The 22494-nt window shown below is 45.6% G+C and overlaps 1 protein-coding gene across 6 annotated transcripts in view; it reads right to left on the bottom strand.

Moving 5' to 3' along the window:
- The window catches only part of PLEKHA7 (pleckstrin homology domain containing A7), a 233297-nt gene that overhangs the window by 69296 nt on the left and 141507 nt on the right, over positions 1 to 22494 (bottom strand). For all 6 annotated transcript variants that reach the window (XR_009215695.1, XM_058446809.1, XM_058446810.1 and 3 more), the window contains 4 exons: positions 9112 to 9223; positions 8199 to 8303; positions 5594 to 5666; positions 4499 to 4599 (listed from right to left, as the gene is read on the bottom strand). Coding sequence is in view for 5 of the 6 variants with exons in the window: in XM_058446809.1 (XP_058302792.1) it covers positions 4499 to 4599; positions 5594 to 5666; positions 8199 to 8303; positions 9112 to 9223 (391 nt within the window). In the remaining variant the exon portion in view is untranslated. The remainder of the gene's footprint in view (positions 1 to 4498; positions 4600 to 5593; positions 5667 to 8198; positions 8304 to 9111; positions 9224 to 22494) is intronic.

Genomic DNA, 22494 nt, shown 5'->3' with positions numbered 1-22494 from the left:
AACTTTAAGACTCTTCTTCCTCCCTCCCCATCACAAATTTATAGGGAACTAAATACAAAATAGAAGTAAGCCTGAACCCACCATATCTTGGGAGGTATAAGCACTGTCACTGGCCACGATTCCAATTACACATGAATGCTCCCTGTGGTCTCTGTCTACAGAATGGGACTAGCAGAACTAGCTGATGAATCAGTTTTCCGGGTGAAAGGTCTGGGTGGGTGAATCAACCATTTACAGTGCAGTGAGACAGAGCTGTGGAAGTAGAGAAGAAGGGTACTTAACCTGTCCAGAGGGCTCAGAGAAGGCTTCCCAGGCAAGGTGACTCTGAGCAGAGAACTGAAGGACAAGTAAGAGTTGGGGAAAGGGCATTCTATGCTGTGGCTGAAGTTTTTTTTGTTTTGTTTTTTTGAGACGGAGTCTTGCTCTGTCACCCAGGCTGGAGTGCAGTGGCACAATCTCAGCTCACTGCAAGCTCTGTCTCCTCGGTTCATGCCATTCTCCTGCCTCTGCCTCCCGAACAGCTGGGACTACCAGTGCCAGCCACCACACCCAGCAAATCATATTTTTAGTAGAGATGGGGTTTCACAGTGTTAGCCAGGATGGTCTCGATCTCCTGACCTCGTGATCCGCCTGCCTCAGCCTCCCAAAGTGCTGGGATTACTGCTTGAGCCACCACGCCCGGCCAACTGTGGCTGAAGTTTAAGTAAAGGCCTATAGGCAAGAAATGTCCTGGGGCCTTAGGCAACTGTATATGGCTAGAGGAAAGACATAAGATAGGAGTGGCTAAAAATGTGACTGGAGATATAAGCTGGGGCCTCATGAATCACAATTGGCTTAATCAGCCAGGCACAGTGGCTCACGCCTATAATCTCAGCACTTTGGGAGGCCAAGGCAGGTGGATCACCTGAGGTCAGGAGTTCGAGACTGGCCTGGCCAACATGGTGAAACCCCATCTCTACTAAAAATACAAAAAAAAAACAAAAATTAGCTGGGCGCAGTGGCAGGTGCCTGTAATCCCAGCCACTCAGAAGGCTAAGGCAGGAGAATTGCCTGAACCTGGGAGGCGGAGGTTGCAGTGAGCCAAGACCGTGCCATTGTACTCCAGCCTGGGCGACAAGAGCGAAACTCTGTCTCAGGAAAAAAAAAAAAAAAAAAAAATTGGCTTTATCCTGAAAGCAATGGGGAACCACTGAAGGGCTTATGCTAGGAATACAACCTGAACAAGGGTGCAACTTAGGAACAACATAGAGGATGAACTGTAGGCTGCAGAGGAATTCCAAGGCTGAATCAGCGACAGCCAATGCTTACAGAGCACTTACTATATACTAGGTCCTGCTCTACAGTGTGCTCCCCAGCGGGGGATGGTGGTGGCTAAGACAGAATAGTGGTAGCAGAAGTGGAGAGGAGGAGATGAATTTGATAGATATATAAAGAACAAAATTGAAAGGAGAGAGAAAAAAGGCAGCTCTTTCTTGTTGTCTTCTCATCCTGTAATAATACACATGCTGATGCAAACTTGAGAATATAAGCCCTAAAAAAGCAAGGACTTTGTCCTATTCATTGCTGTATCCCTAGCATCTGTTATACTACCCCATAGACAATCAGAGTGTGCAACAGAAGTTTATCAAATAGAACTACATAAGTGAAAAACCACGCCTCTTGGCATGTCTTCAGAATCTTGAGCAGGGACCTTAACATTTTTTGTGGCATGGACATCAACAGTTTGATAAATCCTATGAACCTTTTCTAGAATGTTAAGCAGACAAAATTAGGGAAATCTATTATATTGAAATATAGTTCTTAAAATATTTTTTAAATGTGTGGTCTAGTGATGCAGGTGTTTGTTTACTAACGTACTGCATAATGGATCTGGTGGCAGATGTAATAATTATTGTGATTTTGAAATGGTGATGAGCATAAATGATATTTCAAGATACCTGCAACAACTGTAATGTGTTATGAAGATATCTATGGTTTCTATTGGTGACCAAGTCACAGGTACTGCTGATACACATTGTGACCTGCTTTCTTAATTGAAAGAAAAGTTATATTTCAGTTAAAGGTTAAAGAGTAGGCCAGGTACAGTGGATACTCTGAACTGTCTCTGACAAGGTACCCTAGCACCAGTCTGAGAACTTCAGCTCTATATACAGAGAAGGACCAACATCAAAGACAGGTATCAAGGCCAGGCACAAAACACTGTGTATTCCTTGGTATGCCCAAGAATATAGACCCTGAGCTGCCCCCAGGGCCTACCCTCTGGCCCCTAAAAGAAGGATGCTGCAACCCAAATGAAAAGATAACTCTTTCAGACTCACGAAACCATTGCCCTTTCTGGAGAACTATCTAAACACCACCAGATCTGTCTGTAGTAGCTTTTCTCTGCTCTCAGATCCTGAGGACCTCAAAGACCTCTCCCAAATACACGATGCCTTCTGTCTCCCAGACAAAAGATTTAGGGAACACTCTTAGTACAGTCTTTCTAAGAAAAATGTTGAGAAAAGAAAAGAAATCTAAGACAGATTAAAGACGTTTGCCTAGAATCTACTTTCACACCTCCAATGAAGTGTTAAGATTAAAAAATATATATATAGTTATGATATGTTACTTTAAGGATATGCCAAATGTTGTTCCCAAAACATCATATGTAACATCACTATCCCAATTGTTTGCCCAACTGGGCAGTGCTCAACTCTAGAAAGGAGGGTTTCCTAAGGAAGATTTTTCAGGCTGTAAAGGATGAATCTGAAAGGCACTGAAAAAAATGTTTTCAGAGCCAGCAATAAGTTTCTAAAATGATACAATTAACGTCAATTCAAACCACCTTCTACCTCCTGCAATGTCTGTGCAGCAAGTGACCAAGATAAGACATGGAAGAAAAGTAAGGAAGAAGAGAAAATAATACAAAGTGGGAGCCCTATAAGAAAACTGAAAGAGAATAGAATTCAGGGCCAAGTTCTGCCTCTGTCCTCTTCCAGCTTTGTAACTTTGGGAAAGTTTCTTAAGCTCTCATATCCTTCCCTCACCATGAGCATTAAATGAGGTCAAGTGTATAAAAGTACTTCCCACGTCATGTTTTAAAGATATAAGGCAACAGTATTCCATGCAACATGACACAGAGCAGTATCCCAGGATCACCAATCCATAGCAATTCTGGAGTGACACTCAGTAGCATCACTCGAGGGAAAGAGAGGAACAACTCACACCTGTTGATGAGTAACGCCACAGCATCAGCTCAGTTCCGTGCCTCCTTAGGAAGGAAAGGTAGAAGGAAAATGAGACTGACTTTCCAACCACCAGCACCACCATGGTTCCAGATCAAGGTGTTGATGGAGACTCTCACTTTGCAAGCCCCTCATAGATGAAGGACAAGCTGCTCATACCAGGGACACCGCAGACCAACACTTTCCTTTAACCCTTCCAGAGAATGGCAGGCGTCTTACCTTGAGCTTTCCCGTGGTCCTTTATCTACGGCTGGAAAGCATGACTTCTGTTCAATCTCTGTTTTACGACCTACTGTCTAGTATTCATCTTGTGCCTCCAACATGGAAACGGCCAAGCAACAAGTGTAGTGGGGACAGGAGCCCCTACTCCAGCTTGACATGTATGACATTGCCTAATATCTTAAGCAGCCAAGAGAGGGCTGTGCCCTGTGGCGACTGGCACCAAGGGCTGCTTGCTTCAGTGCTCTCTAGGACTTCCACTCCAACTGCCAGTAAAGTAGATCTTCAATCCACCCCACCCTTACCTTCCCTGAGGGACCCAAGATCTTAACACCTGCAGTGAAGGAAATCCGTGGAGGCCACCAATGGAGAAGACCTCAGGACTCCCCATGTTTGAGCCTAAACACACCTTCCAAGAGCCTCCACACCTGACCTCACAGGTGCTACAGGGCGAAACTGCCATTAATTATCATGGCCTCACTCAGCCCAAATGGTACAGACACAGAACAAGTAGGAAAGGGGTTTCACTGGTAAAGGGATCTGCCTGGAAATCTTCTATGATCCAGAAGATAAACCAAATTTCATTATAATTGCTTTTCAACAAGATAAACAAAGTGGACAAAGCTGACAGCCTCTTCAACACACAGGCCCCTAACCTTCCATGTGAGTTTTCATAATACAATGGATATAAACCCATTATGAGGGGTCACCAGTTCTATGAAATGGCTGGATGCTAGTTACGCTGGCTGAGTACGGTGATAACATAGCTCAGGAAGGGCTTCGATAGGTAACCACAAGACTGGCAGTGACAGGAAGGAGGGGTGTGAATACTTGAACATGGCTGGGCGACTCCAAAGCTTAGAGTCAAATGACAGTACTGGTCATGTGATATTATTCTTGTTTAAATAACTTACAACTTCGTTAACCTGAATCTGAAACTCTCTAACTTCTTAGCTTCTTCCCTCTCCTGACAAAAGCAACTGCTTTTATGAAGACATTTTGAGAACACAGTTTCTTTAGACAGAATGGCTGCATTAGAGGTGTAGGGGCAGTACCTTAAAGGAGTATTTGCGGCTTATGCGATCCTCAGGGGCCACAGGAGAGATCACGTAGCTGGGCAAGGGGATGCTCCCGAGGACCGCTTCTTCTCGGCTGTCTTTGAATGGAAAAACGCATCAGAACAACCTTCTGGGAAGCTTCCCTGGGCTCATCCGTCCCACTGCTTCCAGAACTTCAGCCAAGTTGTTTCCTCCCCTTGTAATGTCCATCCTCCTCCGACCCACACAGAGGCAAAGCTCTACCCATTCTTTTATCTATTTATTTATTTATTTTTGAGACGGAGTTTTCGCTCTTGTTGCCCAAGCTGGAGTCAAGGGCATGATCTCGGCTCACTGCAACCTCTGCCTCCCAGATTCAAGCTATTCTCCTGCCTCAGCCTCCTGAGTAGCTGGGATTACAGGCATGTGCCACCATGCCTGGCTAATTTTTGTATTTTTAGCGGAGATGGGGTTTCACCGTGTTGGCTAGGCTGGTCTCGAACGCCTGACCTCAGGTGATCCACCTGCCTCAGCCTCCCAAAGTGCTGGGATTACAGGCGTGAGCCACAGTGCCCGGCCAGCTCTACCCATTCTTAAAAGCCTATCTCTTCTCTCTCTTCTAAGAAGCCTCCTCAGATTCTCCAATGATGGAATTCACTTCTCAGTCCCCCTGAACTGCTTTGAAAGCACCAGCAGCAGTCTAGCCTTGTCTTAAAAGTAAGTCTTTCTTCACATTTTGAGACTGCCTCTTAACAACACATAGTCCCTAACTGTATGTTCTGGGGCTCCATAGAAGCTCAGATGGCCAATTCAATTCACCAGTTGCCCATCCAACATCCAATAAATCCAGATGACAGGTTACAAAACACAATTAATGATCCACACTTCTCACCTCTCCAGAGTACCTCAAAGGTGGACCTATGTCCCAGATGGGACAGAAACGGAAATGACTCTGAATCTTGAGACCCTTAATAGCAGGCAAACTGGATTCTATTTATTTTAACCCAACAGATTGAACTTCCTATGTTAGGACTGGTAAACCTGAAGTCACCAACCATCCACATATGTAAAACTGAACACTTTGGCAGGGTAATAGGCTACTTGTTAGCTCACCTTTATAGTAAAATAAGCAGTAATCAGCAAGCACAAACCACCTCCTTTTCCACAGCCTCATCCCAGAACTGTCCTGCAAAGCAAAGAAAACTAGTCAGGGTAATATCTGAGCATACTGTTGTCCCTTTCCAAGCATGCACAACCTGATTCCAGAACCAAATATCTGCCCATATGCTCTCTTTGTTTTAATAAATTACCATTTTATTGAATAGCCATTCTTTGAATAGGACATGAGAACTTAGACTAAATGATGGTTTATCCTAAGAAAGCAGGGTTTTTATTTTTGTCTCCTAGAAGCAAATTAATGTATAATATTATAAGTCACTTTCTTCTAGAAAGTAAATTAAGAAAGGAATCAGTTCTTAACAAAAAGTTTTTGTTTGTTTGTTTCTTATTTAGGTGGCTACGCTATAAAATACCTTCATTTATGCTGACTGGAAAACTGAATTTACATTGAACTATTGAAAAGAGTTTAAGTTACCTAATGAATTAAGTGAGGCAAAGTTCTCATTAGACTATGCTCAGTTCTGTGCCATATAGGATGTATTCTGCTGTTGTGTTTTCCTTCCATTCAATATAAAAGAATTTGGATTCTCTTTGCTAGCAAATTGCCTCATAAGAAAAATCTGTCCTTACTCATCTGAAATGTAAATGTTTGTATTTATCAATAATGTTTTAAATTATTGTGAATATTTTTAAAAAACATGGCAAAGGCAGGAAAACAGAAAGTTTTAGGGTGAGTTTTCTCTCAAACCTAGGAATACCTCAGAGCATCTTTTAGTTTTAGAGATGGCTGTTCATGTCTGTACTCCCAGTGTTTTGAGAGGCTGAGGCAGGAAGATCGCCTGTGGCCAGGAATTCAAGACCAGCCTGGGCAACATAGCGATACCCCATCTGTACAAAAAAAATTTTTTTTTCATTTAAAAAATAGAGATGGCTGTTAAATTGTCTTCCTTCTGCAGAAGTTTTTGACAAGCTTGAAAAAAATCTGACAATTTCTAAACTGAAATACAGCATGAGGATTGTCCCTCCTCCACTTACTAAAATGCTAAAAGCAAATGTACCTTGATGATTTCAACTATTTATCTGTTTTATCTTCTGCAAATCAACAAAATGATTTCTAAGGTCTTGGCACATGATATTTGCTTTGTTTGGAGACCTCTTATCTATGCTTCCATGCCTGGTTCAAATATCACTTCCTCCGGGAAGCCTTTCTGGACACCCCCCAGTATAGCCACTCTCTGTTGTGTGTCCACAGCACACAGATCCCTGTTATGGTTACAGCACAGCCAATGGGCCTGGCTTAGGCGCTGGGAATTATTTACAAATACTTCCCTCTCTCTCTCCATATGTCAAAGGGGCATCCTTTGTTTAACGGGGACAGGGATGCAAACGGAAGAAGTCAGAGGGTTAAATGACTCAAGTGAGAAAAAGACAAGGGCAAATGTAAGAAAAGAGAGGGACAACAGGGCTGTGAGGGGCAAGTGGGAGCAAGAGAGGGTGGTACCAGGAGTGTCCAACAGAAGAGGCCGGAAGCTGCTGCAGCTGCCATGGGGCCAGAGATGCAAAGGAAGATTTTAAGGGGACTTTTGGATTTCTCCTGTGTGCTGTTGAATGTAATGCCCTCCTCCGTCTTCCCACAAAGCTTCACCAAAACTTACATTTCTGCTCTGATATTTTTGGATGCTATGCTAGGTGAGAGACAGGGCTGGGTGACAATGTGACAACTGAGAGATATGCTATCTGCTTCTCCTGGTAGCTGATGAGTTCCTCGAGGGCAGGAACCACGTTACTTTCTCTTGATACTTGCTCTTAGCAACTTAGGACATGGCAGGCACTTTGCAGAATGGATGAATGAATGAATGACTGGCAAGGAGAGAAGGAGAGCAAAAGAGACAGGGTCTCTAGCTCTGGGGACTCACAACCCAGCCATGAACAGAGAACCCCAGGCAGGGCAACTGGCAATGGGGATTCCAATGAAGAATGGCCTCAGCCAACATAGCCGACAGGGCTTCCTGACTGAATGCATGTGGGGGAAGGAGGATCTGGTGATAGTGCTGAGGTTTCTAACCTGAGTGCCTGGGAGAATGGTGGTACCATTACTAAGATCTGGAAAAAGCAGTCTTGGGGAAATGGCAGGCCAGGGTGGTGAGGAGATAATGAGCTGAGTTTGGCTGATTTGGAATTTGAGACGCTAGGTGGATATGCATGCTAGACAAGGGGGAGAGGAAAAGATGAAAATTTTCAACCAAATAATAAGAAAGACTCTTTGACACCAGGAAGGCAAGTGCTGGTAGAGAACTGGCAGGAAGGCTGGATTCAAGCTGACCCACCCACACTGCGGCCTGGGCCCCAGGACAGCCAATAGCACCAGGGGCCAAAGTGGTCAAGTGGGTTTTGGGAGAGAAGCTGTAACCATTGAGCAGACAGTCACTCATAAGAACAAACAGCAAATAATGCAGTGCAGCAGGTAGAATCCAGCTGCCTCAGACAAACTCAGGAACAGAAAGCTTATGTGCGCATCCCTAGCTTCCTGGGGCCTGGGAAAGGAGAGAACTCAGCCAGAGCCATTTCCTCCACGATTCTCAGTCCTTGGCATCCTCACCTGCTTGTGCAGCCAGCCCCTCACCACCACAGGAACATTGGGGTTCCTCCGAATGGCCTGGTCTCTCTTCCCAAAGCTGTGGACTTTATTGCTGGACTTTATGATCTACAAAAAAGCAGACTGAACTTTAGCAGCAGGGAATTTAAGGTGACACAAAAAAGCACTTGTATGTTAGGAGGACCGTCGGCTCTCTCTGCCTCACTCTAAATGGCAGCACCCTTTGATCAAACGAACAGCCAGGAGACAGGGAACGGGCGTGCACATGACCACAGCATTCTAATTAAAAGGCAAGCCCAAGACCTGGCAAACCTCCCAGCTGGGTCACAGAAAAAAAAATTAAAAGGAATTTTTCAATCAACTTTCAGCAGCAGCTGTTGGCTGTAATATGTTCCATGGCTTTCTGGAGCAAAGCTAATTTTTGGTCACAGCTTTTTGCCAATTTCCAGATATTTACCCCTCCTATCTGGGTTCATCCCTCAGCACTCTCCTCCTCTCCACAATGCTGGTTCTTTTCCCTGATCCTTAGTGTTTCTACACCTGGAGCACAAAAACTTCTGGGTCCTTCCCAAGGGCACCCTTTCTCAGGGCCTCATGTCACCAAATCTCTCCAGGCTTGCTTTAACACACAGCTACATGTAAATAGAAACGTGGCCCTCCCAACCACACGAGGAAAGTGAAGAACATGCTCAAGGACCTATAGACACCAGTGTTGGGTCTGTCAGCAATCACCTGTTCTGTTGGACAAGGGACATATCCCTCTTGGCCTCAGTTTCCTGATCTGTCATTTGGGGAGAACACTTCTTACGGGTCTCTCTCACAAAACTATAGTGAAGATCAAATGGACTTCTGGTTACAAAGGGGCTTGGCAAAATACAAAAGAGGGGAAGGAAGGAACAAGTGGCCAGGAGCTCACCCTGGGTCCAGGCTTGGCCTCCAGGGTGGAGGCAGTCCCAGCTGTGGATGTTTCACTGACCATGCTGGACGGTCTTTGGTTTCTGTCTTGCTTCGACATATGTGGATTCGGCCTGTGAGGAGACAGGGGATTCCAGTGAGTAAGAGCCGAGCTGCAGAGTAGGAAGTGCAGTAAGATCAGTTCCAGGTAGGAATTGGTTGTTGTGCCTTAGAACAACCCAACCCTGATTCCTTGGAGGCTGCCTGACTCCAGACTGCAGCCAGAGGGCCGCGATGTCCAGCTTGCCCATGTGTTTCAAGGAATCGAGATGACAGGCACATCTCCACAGCCTGACACCCCAACAAAGGAGGACAGACTGTCATCCCTGCTGTTGTCTGGAAGTCTCCACACACTCTCTTAATCAGGTGTCTGTGACAACTGCCCCATCTGATGGGCATGCACAGATGTACCACTCTTCTCAGCACACAAGAGCAATCCATGCCCTCTCACACACCTCCATTTCCCTGGCTCCCAAAAGAAGCTGTTTATAATTAGTAACAAGAAATCACTTGCGCACACAACCACACCCCCAGATACAGAGAATCCCTTACATAAATGCCAGTGGGGCTTGTCTCCCAAAATAGACTACTCAACAAAGAGTCCTATTCTGGGAACACTCCATTTGCCCCAAAATAGAGCTATCAGAGATATTAACCCCTTGTGCTATGCCTGGAGAGCAGGAAGAAATGAAATAAGCCTTGGGCTCCAGTAGGAATCTCTGGGGCTTCCCCATCAGCATCCCAGAAACATGGAACTTCCCACCAAGAAGCTGCCCTGGGAGGACCAACTCTCTAGGAGCAAGTGCCACACTCAAGAGCCACTGAAGAGTCCTTCTCACCTGCTTCCACAGATCCCCAGCATTTGCCAGTCTTTCAAGGCAGCGGTGACAGATCCCTCCACACAAATCCAGTACCTATCCCTGGACAGCTGGATGCCTGATGCCAAGACCCTGCTAAGTCCAGGATCAGCAAGCCTTCCTCAAAGTGGAAGTCTCCACGTTCTGTCCACTGCTCCGATAGGCAACAGAATCCAGGTCATTGGAGACCAGGCAGACCACAGAAAACTGAGGCTCTTTGCCTGAAGAGTGGAGAAAATCTGCTTTGGAGGCCTGGGCAAGGAACCTGAGGAGATGGAGCTAGAGAATCCAGGCAGGAAGCAGCTGACGAAGCAGCACTCGTAAAGTCCTTCACACGGATACTTTCAGAACGATATAATGAGGGAACATCCTAGTTTCCACCATGGAAATATACTGTTTTCTTCAAAGACCCTGCTGCTCAAAAGATAAGTGATCCTTTCCGTGCCCCGAGACAGAGCCCAATATCCTACACCACAAGGGAAGTTCTCTGCAGAAGTAGCCGTGACTACTGCACTTTCCAAGCAATGCCAGCAGCAGGACCACTGTAGCAGGCACCAGCTTCCCAAAGGGCTGGGCCCTGTGGGATGTTTGGCAGCAGGAGATGCAAGTCCTACCAGGCAGAAAGAGCACTGGCTCCTTATCAGCTCAGACACTCACTCCAGATTCCACGCCCCCGGCCTCCAACCCAGCCAGACTTTTGTTGCTGCTCCCCACTCAGAGGGAGAATGTCACCACATTTGCTGTTGGCAGAGGCTGTATGCAGCAAGATAACCACTGATCAGGGGCAGGAAGAGGCTCCAAGAGGCTGCCTTGTCCACCCCCTTTCTCCAGACAGAACTATGTCCAAAACATCCTGGAACCTGGTCTTGTCTAACTCTTCAGCCTTCTGGAGGTTGCAACAAGGAAAAAGAGCCTCAGGTTGCTTCAGTTATGGCAGCTGTATCTCTAAGCTAAAATTCAGGACACAAGGTCCAATGACAAAAAAGATTTGTTTGAATTTTTTTTGAGATGGAGTTTTGCTCTGTCACCCAGGCTGGAGCGCAGTGGCATGATCTCGGTTCACTGCAACTTCCGCCTCCTGGGTTCAAGTGATTCTCCTGCCTCAGCCTCCCAAGTAGTTAGTATTACAGGCACTTGCCACCAAGCCCAGCTAATTTTTGTGTTTTTAGTAGAGACTGGGTTTCACCATGTTGGCCAGGCTAGTCTCAAACTCCTAACCTCAGGTGATCCACCCGCCTCGGCCTCCCAAAGTGCTGGGATTATAGGCATGAGCCACAGCACCTGGCCTGTTTGGGATTTTATCAAATGTAATTTATTCCCACTTAAGACATTTTAGGCTTATTACAGAATATTTGAGAAATACAAGAAAAAACTGAGAGAAAAACATCACCAATACTCCAGCTACTGAAAGGAAAACCACTTGTAACACTTGGTATAGTTACTTCCATTCTTTTTATATGCCTGGGTTTTCTGCAGGGGAAGGGGGTAGGGAGAAAAAGGGTGCTTTTTTGTTTACATATGATCAAAATTATGTATGTGACTTCACATCTTCATTTTAAAAACTTATTGTAATGTAAACACTTTCTCCGTTAGTTTAAGCCAGTTTAACATCATTTCAAATAACTGCATCACATTCCATCAACTTTAGATGTGCCATTCCACCTCTGTAGGACAAAGAAAAGACCATCTGGATTTGTGACTGGCCAGGAAATCCAGGACAAATAGCTACTTTTGCCATTTTTGCACCTTACAATCTTTAACAAAAAAATTTTTTTTTTTTTGAGACGGAGTTTCGCTCTTGTTGCTCAGGCTGGAGTGCAATGGTGCAATCTCGGCTCACTGCAACCTCCGCCTCCCCGGTTCAAGCCATGCTCCTGCCTCAGCCTACCGAGTAGCTGGGATTACAGGCACATGCCACCACACCTGGCTAATTTTGTACTTTTAGTAGAGAGGGAGTTTCACCATGCTGGTCACGCTGGTCTCGAACTCCTGACCTCAAGTGATCCATCTGCCTCGGCCTCCCAAAGTGCTGGGATTACAGGCGTGAGCCACCACGCCCAGCCTAAAAAAAAAATTTTTTTAATCATCTCACCAGTGCAGTATAAAGCACTTTACAATCTTGACATTTAACTTGACACCCCCCAAACCCACATATTCTAACCCCACATCTCCTCCCCATCCTAGCTTCTGGGATGCTAGCTGGCTGGACATCAGTGAGGGGCAGTGATGGGCAAGGAGTGGAGAAAGAATACAAAAACACATATGAAGACAGATCGACTCTTCATGGTCTACACCGCTCAGCCATACCCATAGAAAGCTTATTAGGAGACATGACTAAAGTTCAAAGTATATATGCCCCAGGGAAGGGACTGTGTTGTCTACAAACAGGGAGGATGTCTTCACCAAGGCCCCCCATGAGCAGAGACAGCTCCCATCTCAAGGAATAGACTCAACTCATACTTGGCAGTCCCTGACCTGGCTCTTTGAAAGGACAAGGCACACACAGCTACCCACTTGTCCAAGTAACAAGATCGGCCTTCAGAGGATGTTTCTTTGACACTCTCAACATAGAACATGATCTCTCAGGTTTTCTAAGGATGACTATGACTTTTGGAAATAACTACAAGTTATCTGGAATAACAACTAGTTAAAAAAAATGGTGGTCATGCTTGGGGATACCATTTGGTATCCATATGAAAAAAGTCTCAAAAACCATTTTCTCACTTGGCTGAAAACCTGGCTCTGATGGAAACTTCTAGTGGTGGTTTACCACAATGGGTAATGAGCAATGGGACATCAACAGTGCATGTGTACAGCCTCCCAAAGAGACAACACTGAAAGGAACATCCTTCACTTGGATGCGGGCATTCTAATACATTTGCTTCAGCCAGTTACATCCCACAGGCATGTTTCCCATTAAGAGCCTGGTGGGGCAGACAATGATTTGTCCTCAACTCCTCAGAATGAGCGTACTCTGCTGACCAGTCTCACCTAAGAACCGAGTCTCATCTAAGAACCATCTTCTCTTCCCAGAGAAGAACTTGTGCCCCTGAGCTGAGCAACCTTGAAAGGCATTCAGTTCCCAGCAGCATGCCGTCAGGCACACTGAGTCACGCAGACCCCCGGGAGAGGAGACCCAAAAACCTGCACACACAGACTGCTGCTGTCCTCAAATAAAACCTATTAACTTAAAAGCCTGTTTCCCAGATTTCTGTGTTACTGGAAATCCCAAAGTACAATGGGATGATTTGAACAAAGACTTCTCTCTCCCTGGTTTGGGCTACATGAATGCTGATTATTTTGCTGGAGGGATGTGGGCTGAAGATGAAAACAGTGAGCTAGAGTTTGAACCCAACCTCCTCCCATCTGAAATGAACGAAGAACTTAGGACTAGACAAAATCAGTCTGGAGAAGCCCAGTTGGAAAGTGACTTGATTTTCCTCTGAACTTTGTCAAGGATGTGGGAAGTGAGCCTGAGCAGGAAGACATTTTCTCTGTCCCTATCTATAAAAGGAGTGCTTCTGCTTCCTGCATATTCGGCAATAAATGCATACGACACTGACAGATGTAGTAAGAAAGAGAGGTTATAGATACAGAAGCTATTTTTTTTCTGTTGGGTCTGAAATTAGGTGGGTTTGGTCAATGGGATCTGGTTAATGGGAGTCTCTCAATCAACGGTGTGAGCTGAAGCAGAATGAAGGAATCAGAGCAAGATGTCTATGATGCTGCGACAAGTGGTCACAAAGACAATGATCACCACCTCTTCAGGACAGGTACACGAAGTCAAGCAAGCAGAGGATTAGGCTGTACTTGTTGAGCACCTACTGCATGCATGCCAGGCACTTGGCCTGCATTATCTCACTTAACCCTGCAAAGTCAGTTTTGGTATCTCTATTTATAGAGGAGGAAACTAAGGCTCACAGAGACAAATAACTTATTCGAGATAGAAATTGGACGCCAAAGCCTAGGCTTTGCCACAGAAAGACCCTATGGCAGGTCCCAAGGTCTGAGAGAAGCAGGCTTTTGCTCTTTTCAGCCCTAAGACCAACCCCCAGATCAAGGAAATCTTGTGGTGGTGGAAAGAGCAAGAGCCCAGAATAACTGGATCTCAGCCAAGTCCTGCAGCTTACTGGCTCCTCCGCAAGTCACATCAGTTCTCTGGACCTTTGTGTCCAGTTTTGCAAAATAAGTGGAAACCACCTCTCATCTCACAAAGTAGTTGTGTGGATTGAAATGACACTGAAAACCATAAAGCACCCATGACATACAAAGCATTATTTGGAACTGTTACCAGTGAAGACCCCAGAATTTAAATCCCAGCTACACTTTAATTCCAAGGCATATGTCTCCAGAAAGCTCAAGGTGCCAAACAATTAACTTCTAAACAACAGTCATCTCCTATAAATATCCCAATAGCATCTTACAAAAAAAAATTATTTAAAGCACAGTAATTCTGTGGCTGGAGGATTGGGTTCCCATTCTTTCCCCAGGAGAACAGTAATGTCAAGAATCATCAAGGGCTAGGAACAGTGGCTCCATGACTATAAACCTAGCATTTTGGGAGGCTGAGGCAGGAGGATCATCCGAGGCCAGGAATTCAAGACCAGTCTGGTCTTGAGACTCTGTCTCTATGAAAAATACAAAAATTAGCCGAGAGTGGTGGTGCACGCCTGTAGTCCCAGCTACTCAGGAGGCTGAGGCACAAGAACTGCTTGAACCTGGGAGGCAGAGGCTGTAGTGAGCTGAGATCACGTCACTTCATTCGAGCCTTGGCACAGAGTGAGACTTGGTCTCATTCATTAAATAAACAAATAAGTCATCATGATGGAAGGTTAGAAAGCTATAAGGAAACAAATCTTTTACTGAGAACACCTTATTAAATGACACCTTTATCCCATTAATTCCTGGGAAAGCTGGCCCCCAAAGTCATGCTCTGTCCTCAAGGAATCTACACACAGAGAGCTCGGCTAAAACTACTGACATAAAGGAAAAGTAAATGAGAAGAGGACACACTCACAAACACCAGCACCTTTTTTTTAGTAGCTTACACCCATCAGCTAAGGGTTTGGGGAAAGCAATGCACAATGAAAACTAGGAAACAAAAGAAAGCTCTTATCCCAAACAGGCAGACACCTCCCTCCACACCCCCTCTTCTCAGAGAAAGAGACACACACAGACAGACCGCCAACGCTCACTGTAAACTCCCAACAGCCTGGGAGAGGCTGTCTGACACGGGTTTTCATTCAGCAACTGACTATGGCTTATTATGTTCCTTCTCCTTCCCCCTCAAGTCCTTTCTTGAACACAGGCTGCAGTCCTCACCCCACTCTACCCCAGGAGCTAGAAACCAGCCCAAACAGCAGCCTCTCACCTGGCATGAAAATAACCCCATAAGCACTGTGTGCCGCCATCCCCGCCTCCCCACGCCTGTTCCCCAAATCGGAGTATTGCCCCGAACCTGGTACAAGTCCTTTTCTGCTGTATGACCCTGGGCCAGTCTCTTCTAACCAGTGCCTTTGGTGAGCCCTCTTCTAGCCTATCTGCTCCTCCTAGCTTAACAAGCAGCTAATTCTCTCATTAGACAATATTTTTTATTGGAGATCTGAGCACATCCAAGACTAGTGGGAGGTAAAAGAAGAGGACAAGAAGGGAAGTCACAGGAAGAAACAAAATTACTACTTACAGGAAGCAGCTTCCCTTCCTCACACAGCAAAGCCACCACTGCAGCATTTTTGCCCGGCACAGACAGAGCCAAAGACATGGTTGCTGTGTGGCAATGACTGCATCCCCAATGCCGATGCCCTTCAAAGCAGCAATACCAAAGGCCCAGCCAACACGCAGGTGTTTGAATGAACTAAAGGCCCCATCACCATCTCTTCCCCTACGTGCGACTATCACAGACACTGTCTCCTAGTCCAGGGAAGAAAACTGAACAGTCAAGTTTCTGCATCTGCTTGCCAGGTGTTTCCATTTTTCCTCATTTTTCTGCTACCATGGCAACCAAATACAACAGGCAAAGCTAGCCCAAGACTGCCAGCATCTAGAGACAAGGTGCTGGCTATATCAGCTGCAGACAGCAAAGCATCAGCCTCACAGCCCAGGGCTCAGCAGATGAGCAACAGGGCAGACTCCTGTGGGAGTTTAGGAGCAACTCCCCTCTCCAGTGCTCTAAATCTCACCGCCAGCTTTACCAACTTGTAGCTGCAGGAGGAATAGGAGACAGCCATCTCCTAGCAGCAAGTGATACCCCGCCCCCAAACCCATAATCAGCACATGCCATAGATGAGTCTCACCCTGCAACCTGCAAAATGAACCGCCTTTAGCAAAGAGGTCAAAGATCTGGAAGATAATTCTTACCTTTGGAAAGACAGTACCTTTTTTAAGTGCTATCCTCCAAACACCGCTCACAACATTCCAGGAAATTCCAACTTGTGTTTCTTTTCCAAATAATCCAATGAGAAAACTGAAGGCTGCTCAGACCCCAATGGAAACAACAAGTTAAACTCACTGGGATGCTGGGAAAGGCAGGTCAAGCAAGGGCACCCTCCAGGTTTGGAGCCTCCAAAGTGATCTTGCATGCCTTGCAGCTGGCATCTCAGCACACAAGCAGGCCCCTGAACTTCCTAAGTGCATACTCTCTTCTCTCAACCTTAGGCCCCACCTCAACATCAACTGCTTGTCAGAGCCTGGGGATCGGTGTACACAGCCTGCTGTCAGTCAGCTGCTAGCGTCACTGCTCGGGAACGCTTCTCTCCTCTTCCCCGAGAACTGCAGAGGTGTTTGTCAGTGGCTCCCTGGGCAGCCCAGAACTGAGGAGAAAACACTCCTGTACATGAGCACCAAACATCAAAACCACAGGCCTGGAAGTTCTATGCCAAGGACTACCCCTTTAGGAGGGGCCCTGCGTGTGGCTCTTTTAGCCAGAAAGGGTCTGGCTTCAAGCTCACAATTCAAGAAAGTCACTGAGAATCAGGAAAGAGGAAAAAAAAAAAAAAAAGGAAGAGGAGCAAAATGATCCAATAACTGGAAATTAGGCCCCAAGATAAAAGGTTTGAGAACATTTTCTGGAGAAAAGACTATCGAGGAAGCTTGGCATCTTTCAAACAAATGCAAAGTTATTACAGATGAAATTTCATTGCTACAAATACAATTACAATTAAAATCTCTCTGCAGCAGTAGCCTACTCACTCAGCACACTGAGTATGGACAAGGAAGAAGATTGTCCCCGGAAGACCTCTGAAATGAGCAGCAGTATAGCATAGTGTTTAGAAGCATGGCATCTAGGACCAGACTATCTGGATTCAAATCCTGACTCCACCACTTACTCTCTGTGTGACCTTTGGCAAGACTCTTAACCTCTCTGTGCCTTAGTATTCATGATAATAATGGTATCTTCCTCACAGGATTGCTGTGAAAATTAAATATATGTAAAGCACTTAGAAAAGTACCTGCTAATAGTAAGGGTGCTAAGTGTTAGCTATAAAAATAACAATAATACTAGGAATACTATTAATATTATTCATTTTAAAAGCTCCCAACTCTTATTCTTGAAGGTAGAATACTTCATTTAATGTTAAAGAGGAAATTCTAGATCCTGAAACAAGGGATGCTATAAACTGATACAGTTTGGCTGTGTCCCCACCCAAATTTCATCTTGAATTTGTAGCTGCCATAACTCCCACATGTCATGGGAAGGACCCAGTGGAAGGTAATGGAATCATGGCAACGGGTTTTTCCCATGTTGTTCTTGTGATAGTGAGTAAGTCTCACAAGATCTGATGGCTTTATAAAAGGGAGCTCCCCTGCACATGCTCTCTTGCCTGCAGCCATGTAAGATGTGACTTTGCTCCTTATTCGCCTTCCGCCAAGATTGTGAGGCCTCCCAGCCATGTGGAACTGTGTCAATTAAACCTCTTTCCTTTATAAATTACCCAGTCTCGGGTATGTCTTTATTAGCAACATGAGAACAGACTAATACAGTGTCTTTCTTAGAAAATTATGGACTGGGTTGAAATTTGTGTGCCTATAGCTTTCACCAATTGATCTGACACCTGCCTTTGCCTGCTACATGATAAATATACCCCACTCCCACTTGCTAGCCCTTCTTGAAGACTTTTACCACGTCCTCCATCTTCTCTCCTGCAGATTAATCACAATAGGTCACAGGATAGGGCTTCTAGAACCCTCACCATAATGGTCCCCAAACTCAGGGGAATATCAATTGCTCAATACCTCTCTTAAAATTTAGTATCTAGAACATGGTGTTTGGAGCTTGGCATGCCCTTTGTACTCCATCAATTTGTATTGAATGAATGAATGAAGTGGTTCACAAAAACCACCATATAACAGAACTATTCTCCCCCTTTCTCTATGCATTGTACTTTTATTAATACAGCCTGAGCTTGTATTAGCTCTTCCATGAGGCATTTTCACATACCTACTGGCTTGGGGAGTGTCCCCTGGGGGAACAAGGCTACAGAACCCATTGACTAATGCCTAGTCCCCTCAGGGGGTATAACAAAAAACTGGGTAGCATAACAGAAAAGGTCAAATGAGAAAATTAGCACTCTAGGCCAGGCAGGTGGCTCATGCCTGTAATCCCAGCACTTTGGGAGGCTGAGGCAGATGGACTGCTTGAGGCTAGAAGTTCAAGACCAGCCTGGGCAACACAATGAAACCCCATCTCTACTAAAAATACAAACATTAGCTGGGTGTGATGGCGGGCACCTGCTACTCAGGAGGCTGAGGCAGGAGAATCACTTGAACCCAGGAGGTAGAGGTTGCAATGACCCAAGATCACACCACTGCACTCCAGCCTGGGCAACACAGGGAGACACCGTCTCAAAAAAAAGAAAAGAAAAGAAATGAGCACTCTAGTCATACAGCAAAAGCAGCTTCTTAGTGAGACTCAAAAGGTCCCACTTCCCTTGATAAATCTGGACTGTGGTTTATTAAGGATAACAATTAGTGCTGTCTGGCCGGGTGTAGTGGCTTACGCTTGTAATCCCAGCACTTTGGGAGGCCGAGGCGGGCAGATCACGAGGTCAGGAGATCGAGACCACGGTGAAACCCCGTCTCTACTAAAAATACAAAAAATTAGCCGGGCGTGGTGGTGGGCGCCTGTAGTCCAAGCTACTCGGAGAGGCTGAGGCAGGAGAATGGCGTGAACTCGGGAGGCGGAGCTTGCAGTGAGCCGAGATTGCGCCACTGCACTCCAGCCTGGGCGACAGAGCAAGACTCCGTCTCAAAAAAAAAAAAAAAAAAAAAAAAAAAAAAAAATTAGTGCTGTCCAGCAAATACTTCATTCATTTATTTATTTATTGAGATGGAGTCTTGCTCTGTCGCCCAGGCTGGAGTGCAGTCGCATGATCTAAGCTCACTGCAACCTCTGCCTCCCAGCTCAAGTGATTCTCCTGCCTCAGCCTCCCGAGTAGCTGGGACTACAGGCGTGTGCCACCATACCAGGTTAATTTTTTGTATTTTTAGTAGAGATGGGGTTTCACTGTGTTAGCCAGGGTGGTCTCGATCTCCTGACCCATCCGCCTTGGTCTCCCAAAGTGCTGGGATTATAGGCATGAGCCACTGCACCCAGCCCAACAAATACTTCTGATTCTCTTCTCAGGTACATAATAAATATGCGCTTCTCTTCTCCTCTTGAAGTGGTTCCGTGACTTACTTTAGCTGAAGAAATGTCAGTGAAAGAGCCAGTGCCCAATTTACAAGTTCCCTTACAGAAATGAAGCCACCCTCAGTAAAGAGGGCAGAGCAGTCTGGGTGCAGTAGCTCATGCCTGTAATCCCAGCACTTTGGAAGGCCAAGGCGGGCAGATCACCTGAGGTCAGGAGTTCAAAACCAGCCTGGCCAACATGGTGAAACCCTGTCTCTACTAAAAATACAAAAATTAGCTGGGTGTGGTGGCAGGCACCTGTAATCCCAGCTACTCGGGAAACTGAGGCAGAAGAATCGCTTGAACCTGGGAGACGGAGTTTGCAGTGAGCCCAGAGTGTGCCATTGCACTCTAGCCTGGGCGACAAGAGTGAAACTGTCTCAAAAAAGAGGGCAGAGCAGAGTCCATCGGGTGACCTATGATGGACATGAAGCGAACATGAGAAATCCGCCTTTGCTGTTTCAAATCATGAAGATTTTGTTTGTTGTTACTACAGCAGACCCTAGCCTATCTAGCCTGATTCTATATGACTGACACAGGAACAAGAACACTCAGAGCTCATGTCCTCTGGCCCCATTAGATCACAGCTTTCACATTATTTCCTTTGTTTATGCCTCTGACCTGTAAAATGAGAAACCATCGTTTGGAGGGGCATGGATGGGTTATTCAAAGCAGCTCAGGCAAGTCCTACCTGCCAACAGTGGGGAGATCTATCTCTTCACACCAATAATGCCCTAGGAGAAGTCACCATGGGATGGGTTTAAAAATTTTTTTTTCTTTTATTCCCACAGAAGAAGAAACTCAAGATTATGTGACTAAAATCTACCTAAGATTGTCACTGCAGCCCAGAGAATGGATGGACACTTGGTGGGGGCAGTCAAGTGGGAAGACACCTGAGGGTGAAGGGAAGAACTAGGGAGTAATTTAGAAGGGATGAAAAGAGCAAGTTGCCTAAATCAGTAGTTCTTAAACTTTTACCTGCATCAGAATCACCTGGAAGGCTTGTGAAAACACAGATTGCTGGGCCCTACCTCTAGAGTCTCTGATTCAGTAGGTCTGGGGTGGGGCCAAGAATTTACATTTCTAACACCTTCTCAGGTGATGCTGATTCAGGGATCACACTTTGAGAACTGCTGCTCCAGAAGAATTAGCTACAAGAAACCGGGGAGTGGAGGCTCTGGCAAGAGGAGTCAATGTGGTTACAACTCTCCAGTGCTTGGCCTTAGTGGATTCTCTTTGGAGAAGAAAAAGAAAGGAGCCGTTTTCCTTTTTCCACCCAAGACATTAGTCTGAGACATAACACACTACACAACAAAATTAAGCTCCTCTAAGGGAACAAAACAAGAATCTCATTCATTTGCATAATTTTAAAAAACTGTTTCTGTGAGGAGACATCATGCCTCACTCACCCTCCAGAGCTTCCCCAGGAGGTAAATCTAAGTGTATTTCATTTAGGAGGAAGCAATTTAGGTAATTGGTTTCAGCCCCCCTCTTCAACCTTATCTACACACTCCCCTTCACAAACCTCCACTGCAAGTCAGCCTTCTTGCACTTTGACCCCACTAAGGCTGGTCACACTCTCCTCAGCTGTGAACGACACCTACACACACGCACGTGTACACACTTACCTTCCCTTATCTCAATCTTCCCTCTTCCTCCAGTTTAAGCCCAGAGGCTTCAAGAAAGTCTTTCCCCTCTTTCATCCCTATCACAGTCAGTCAATCACCAAATTCTGTTCATTTTACTTCCCAATTATCTCCAGAATCCATCCAGTGCTCCTCATTTTTCACTTAAACTCAACTGGTGTAGGTCCTCCATGTTCTACCCTCCTTCCCCTCTAAGTCTTTGCCCAGGTTGTTCACCTTGACTAGACAGATCTCAATTTAAACCACATCCCTTTCCAGATGAGGAGGCCTTCTGTGGTCCCTAAGCCAGGTTAGAGTCCCCTTTATCAATTCCCATTGAACCCTATGTTTCCTCTATCGTGAACATTTATCACATTTGTGATCTCTTATTACCACAGCAGACCCTAGCCTATCCTGACTGATTCTCTATGACTGATGCAGGAATTAGAACACTCAGAACTCATGTCCCCTGGAACCATCAGATTATAGCTTTCACATTATTTCTCTTCTCCATGTCTCTAACCTGTAAAATGAGAAACTATCCTTTGAGGGTCATGCACACATTATTCCGAGCAAATCAGGTGAGTCCTACCTGCCAACAGTGGGGAGATGTATCTGTTCACACCAATAAGAGAAGGCAAATTCCCTACTCAACTGTAAGCTCCTCACCACCAGGACCACATCTGTGTTGCTTGCTGGTGTAACTGTAGAGTCCAGCACAGCCCCAGACACAATGTAGGTACTCACTAAGTATTTAATGTATAAGTGCAGGAATCTTCCCTTCTTCTCAATGCCTATAGCATATTCTGCCTGTTGCAAGGAATGTCTGGCCAATCAGTGCCACACACCACCTGAGACAAGCAGGTACCTCCGTGACATCCAGGAGATGGGATCTAGAGGGAAAAAGTAAGCCTTGAAAACAAGGTGCATCTTCCCCTTGGAAGCTGGATGGAATTGAAATTAACTACAGAGATGTTTCAGTAGTAGGAAAGAGGCTACCTTCTGAAGAGAAGTGGTCAGTAGACAAAGTCTTCTGTTAAGAATGAGAGCAAAAGGAATTGTGTGTGACAAGTGTTTTGTAATGGTAGATCTGCATTTTCTAGCAGCTCTTATGGAAGTTGGTAACTTCCCAAGCTAAAGGTTCTGATGGAGTCTCCATCCAGACTTAATAACAACAGGCACCCGTGTCTCCGGGA

Source organism: Hylobates moloch, unplaced genomic scaffold, assembly GCF_009828535.3.
Source record: "Hylobates moloch isolate HMO894 unplaced genomic scaffold, HMol_V3 SCAFFOLD_11, whole genome shotgun sequence".
NCBI classification, from domain to species: Eukaryota; Metazoa; Chordata; class Mammalia; order Primates; family Hylobatidae; genus Hylobates; species Hylobates moloch.
The sequence above is the reverse complement of the archived record's forward strand: the minus strand, read 5'-3'. Positions and strand labels throughout refer to the sequence as shown.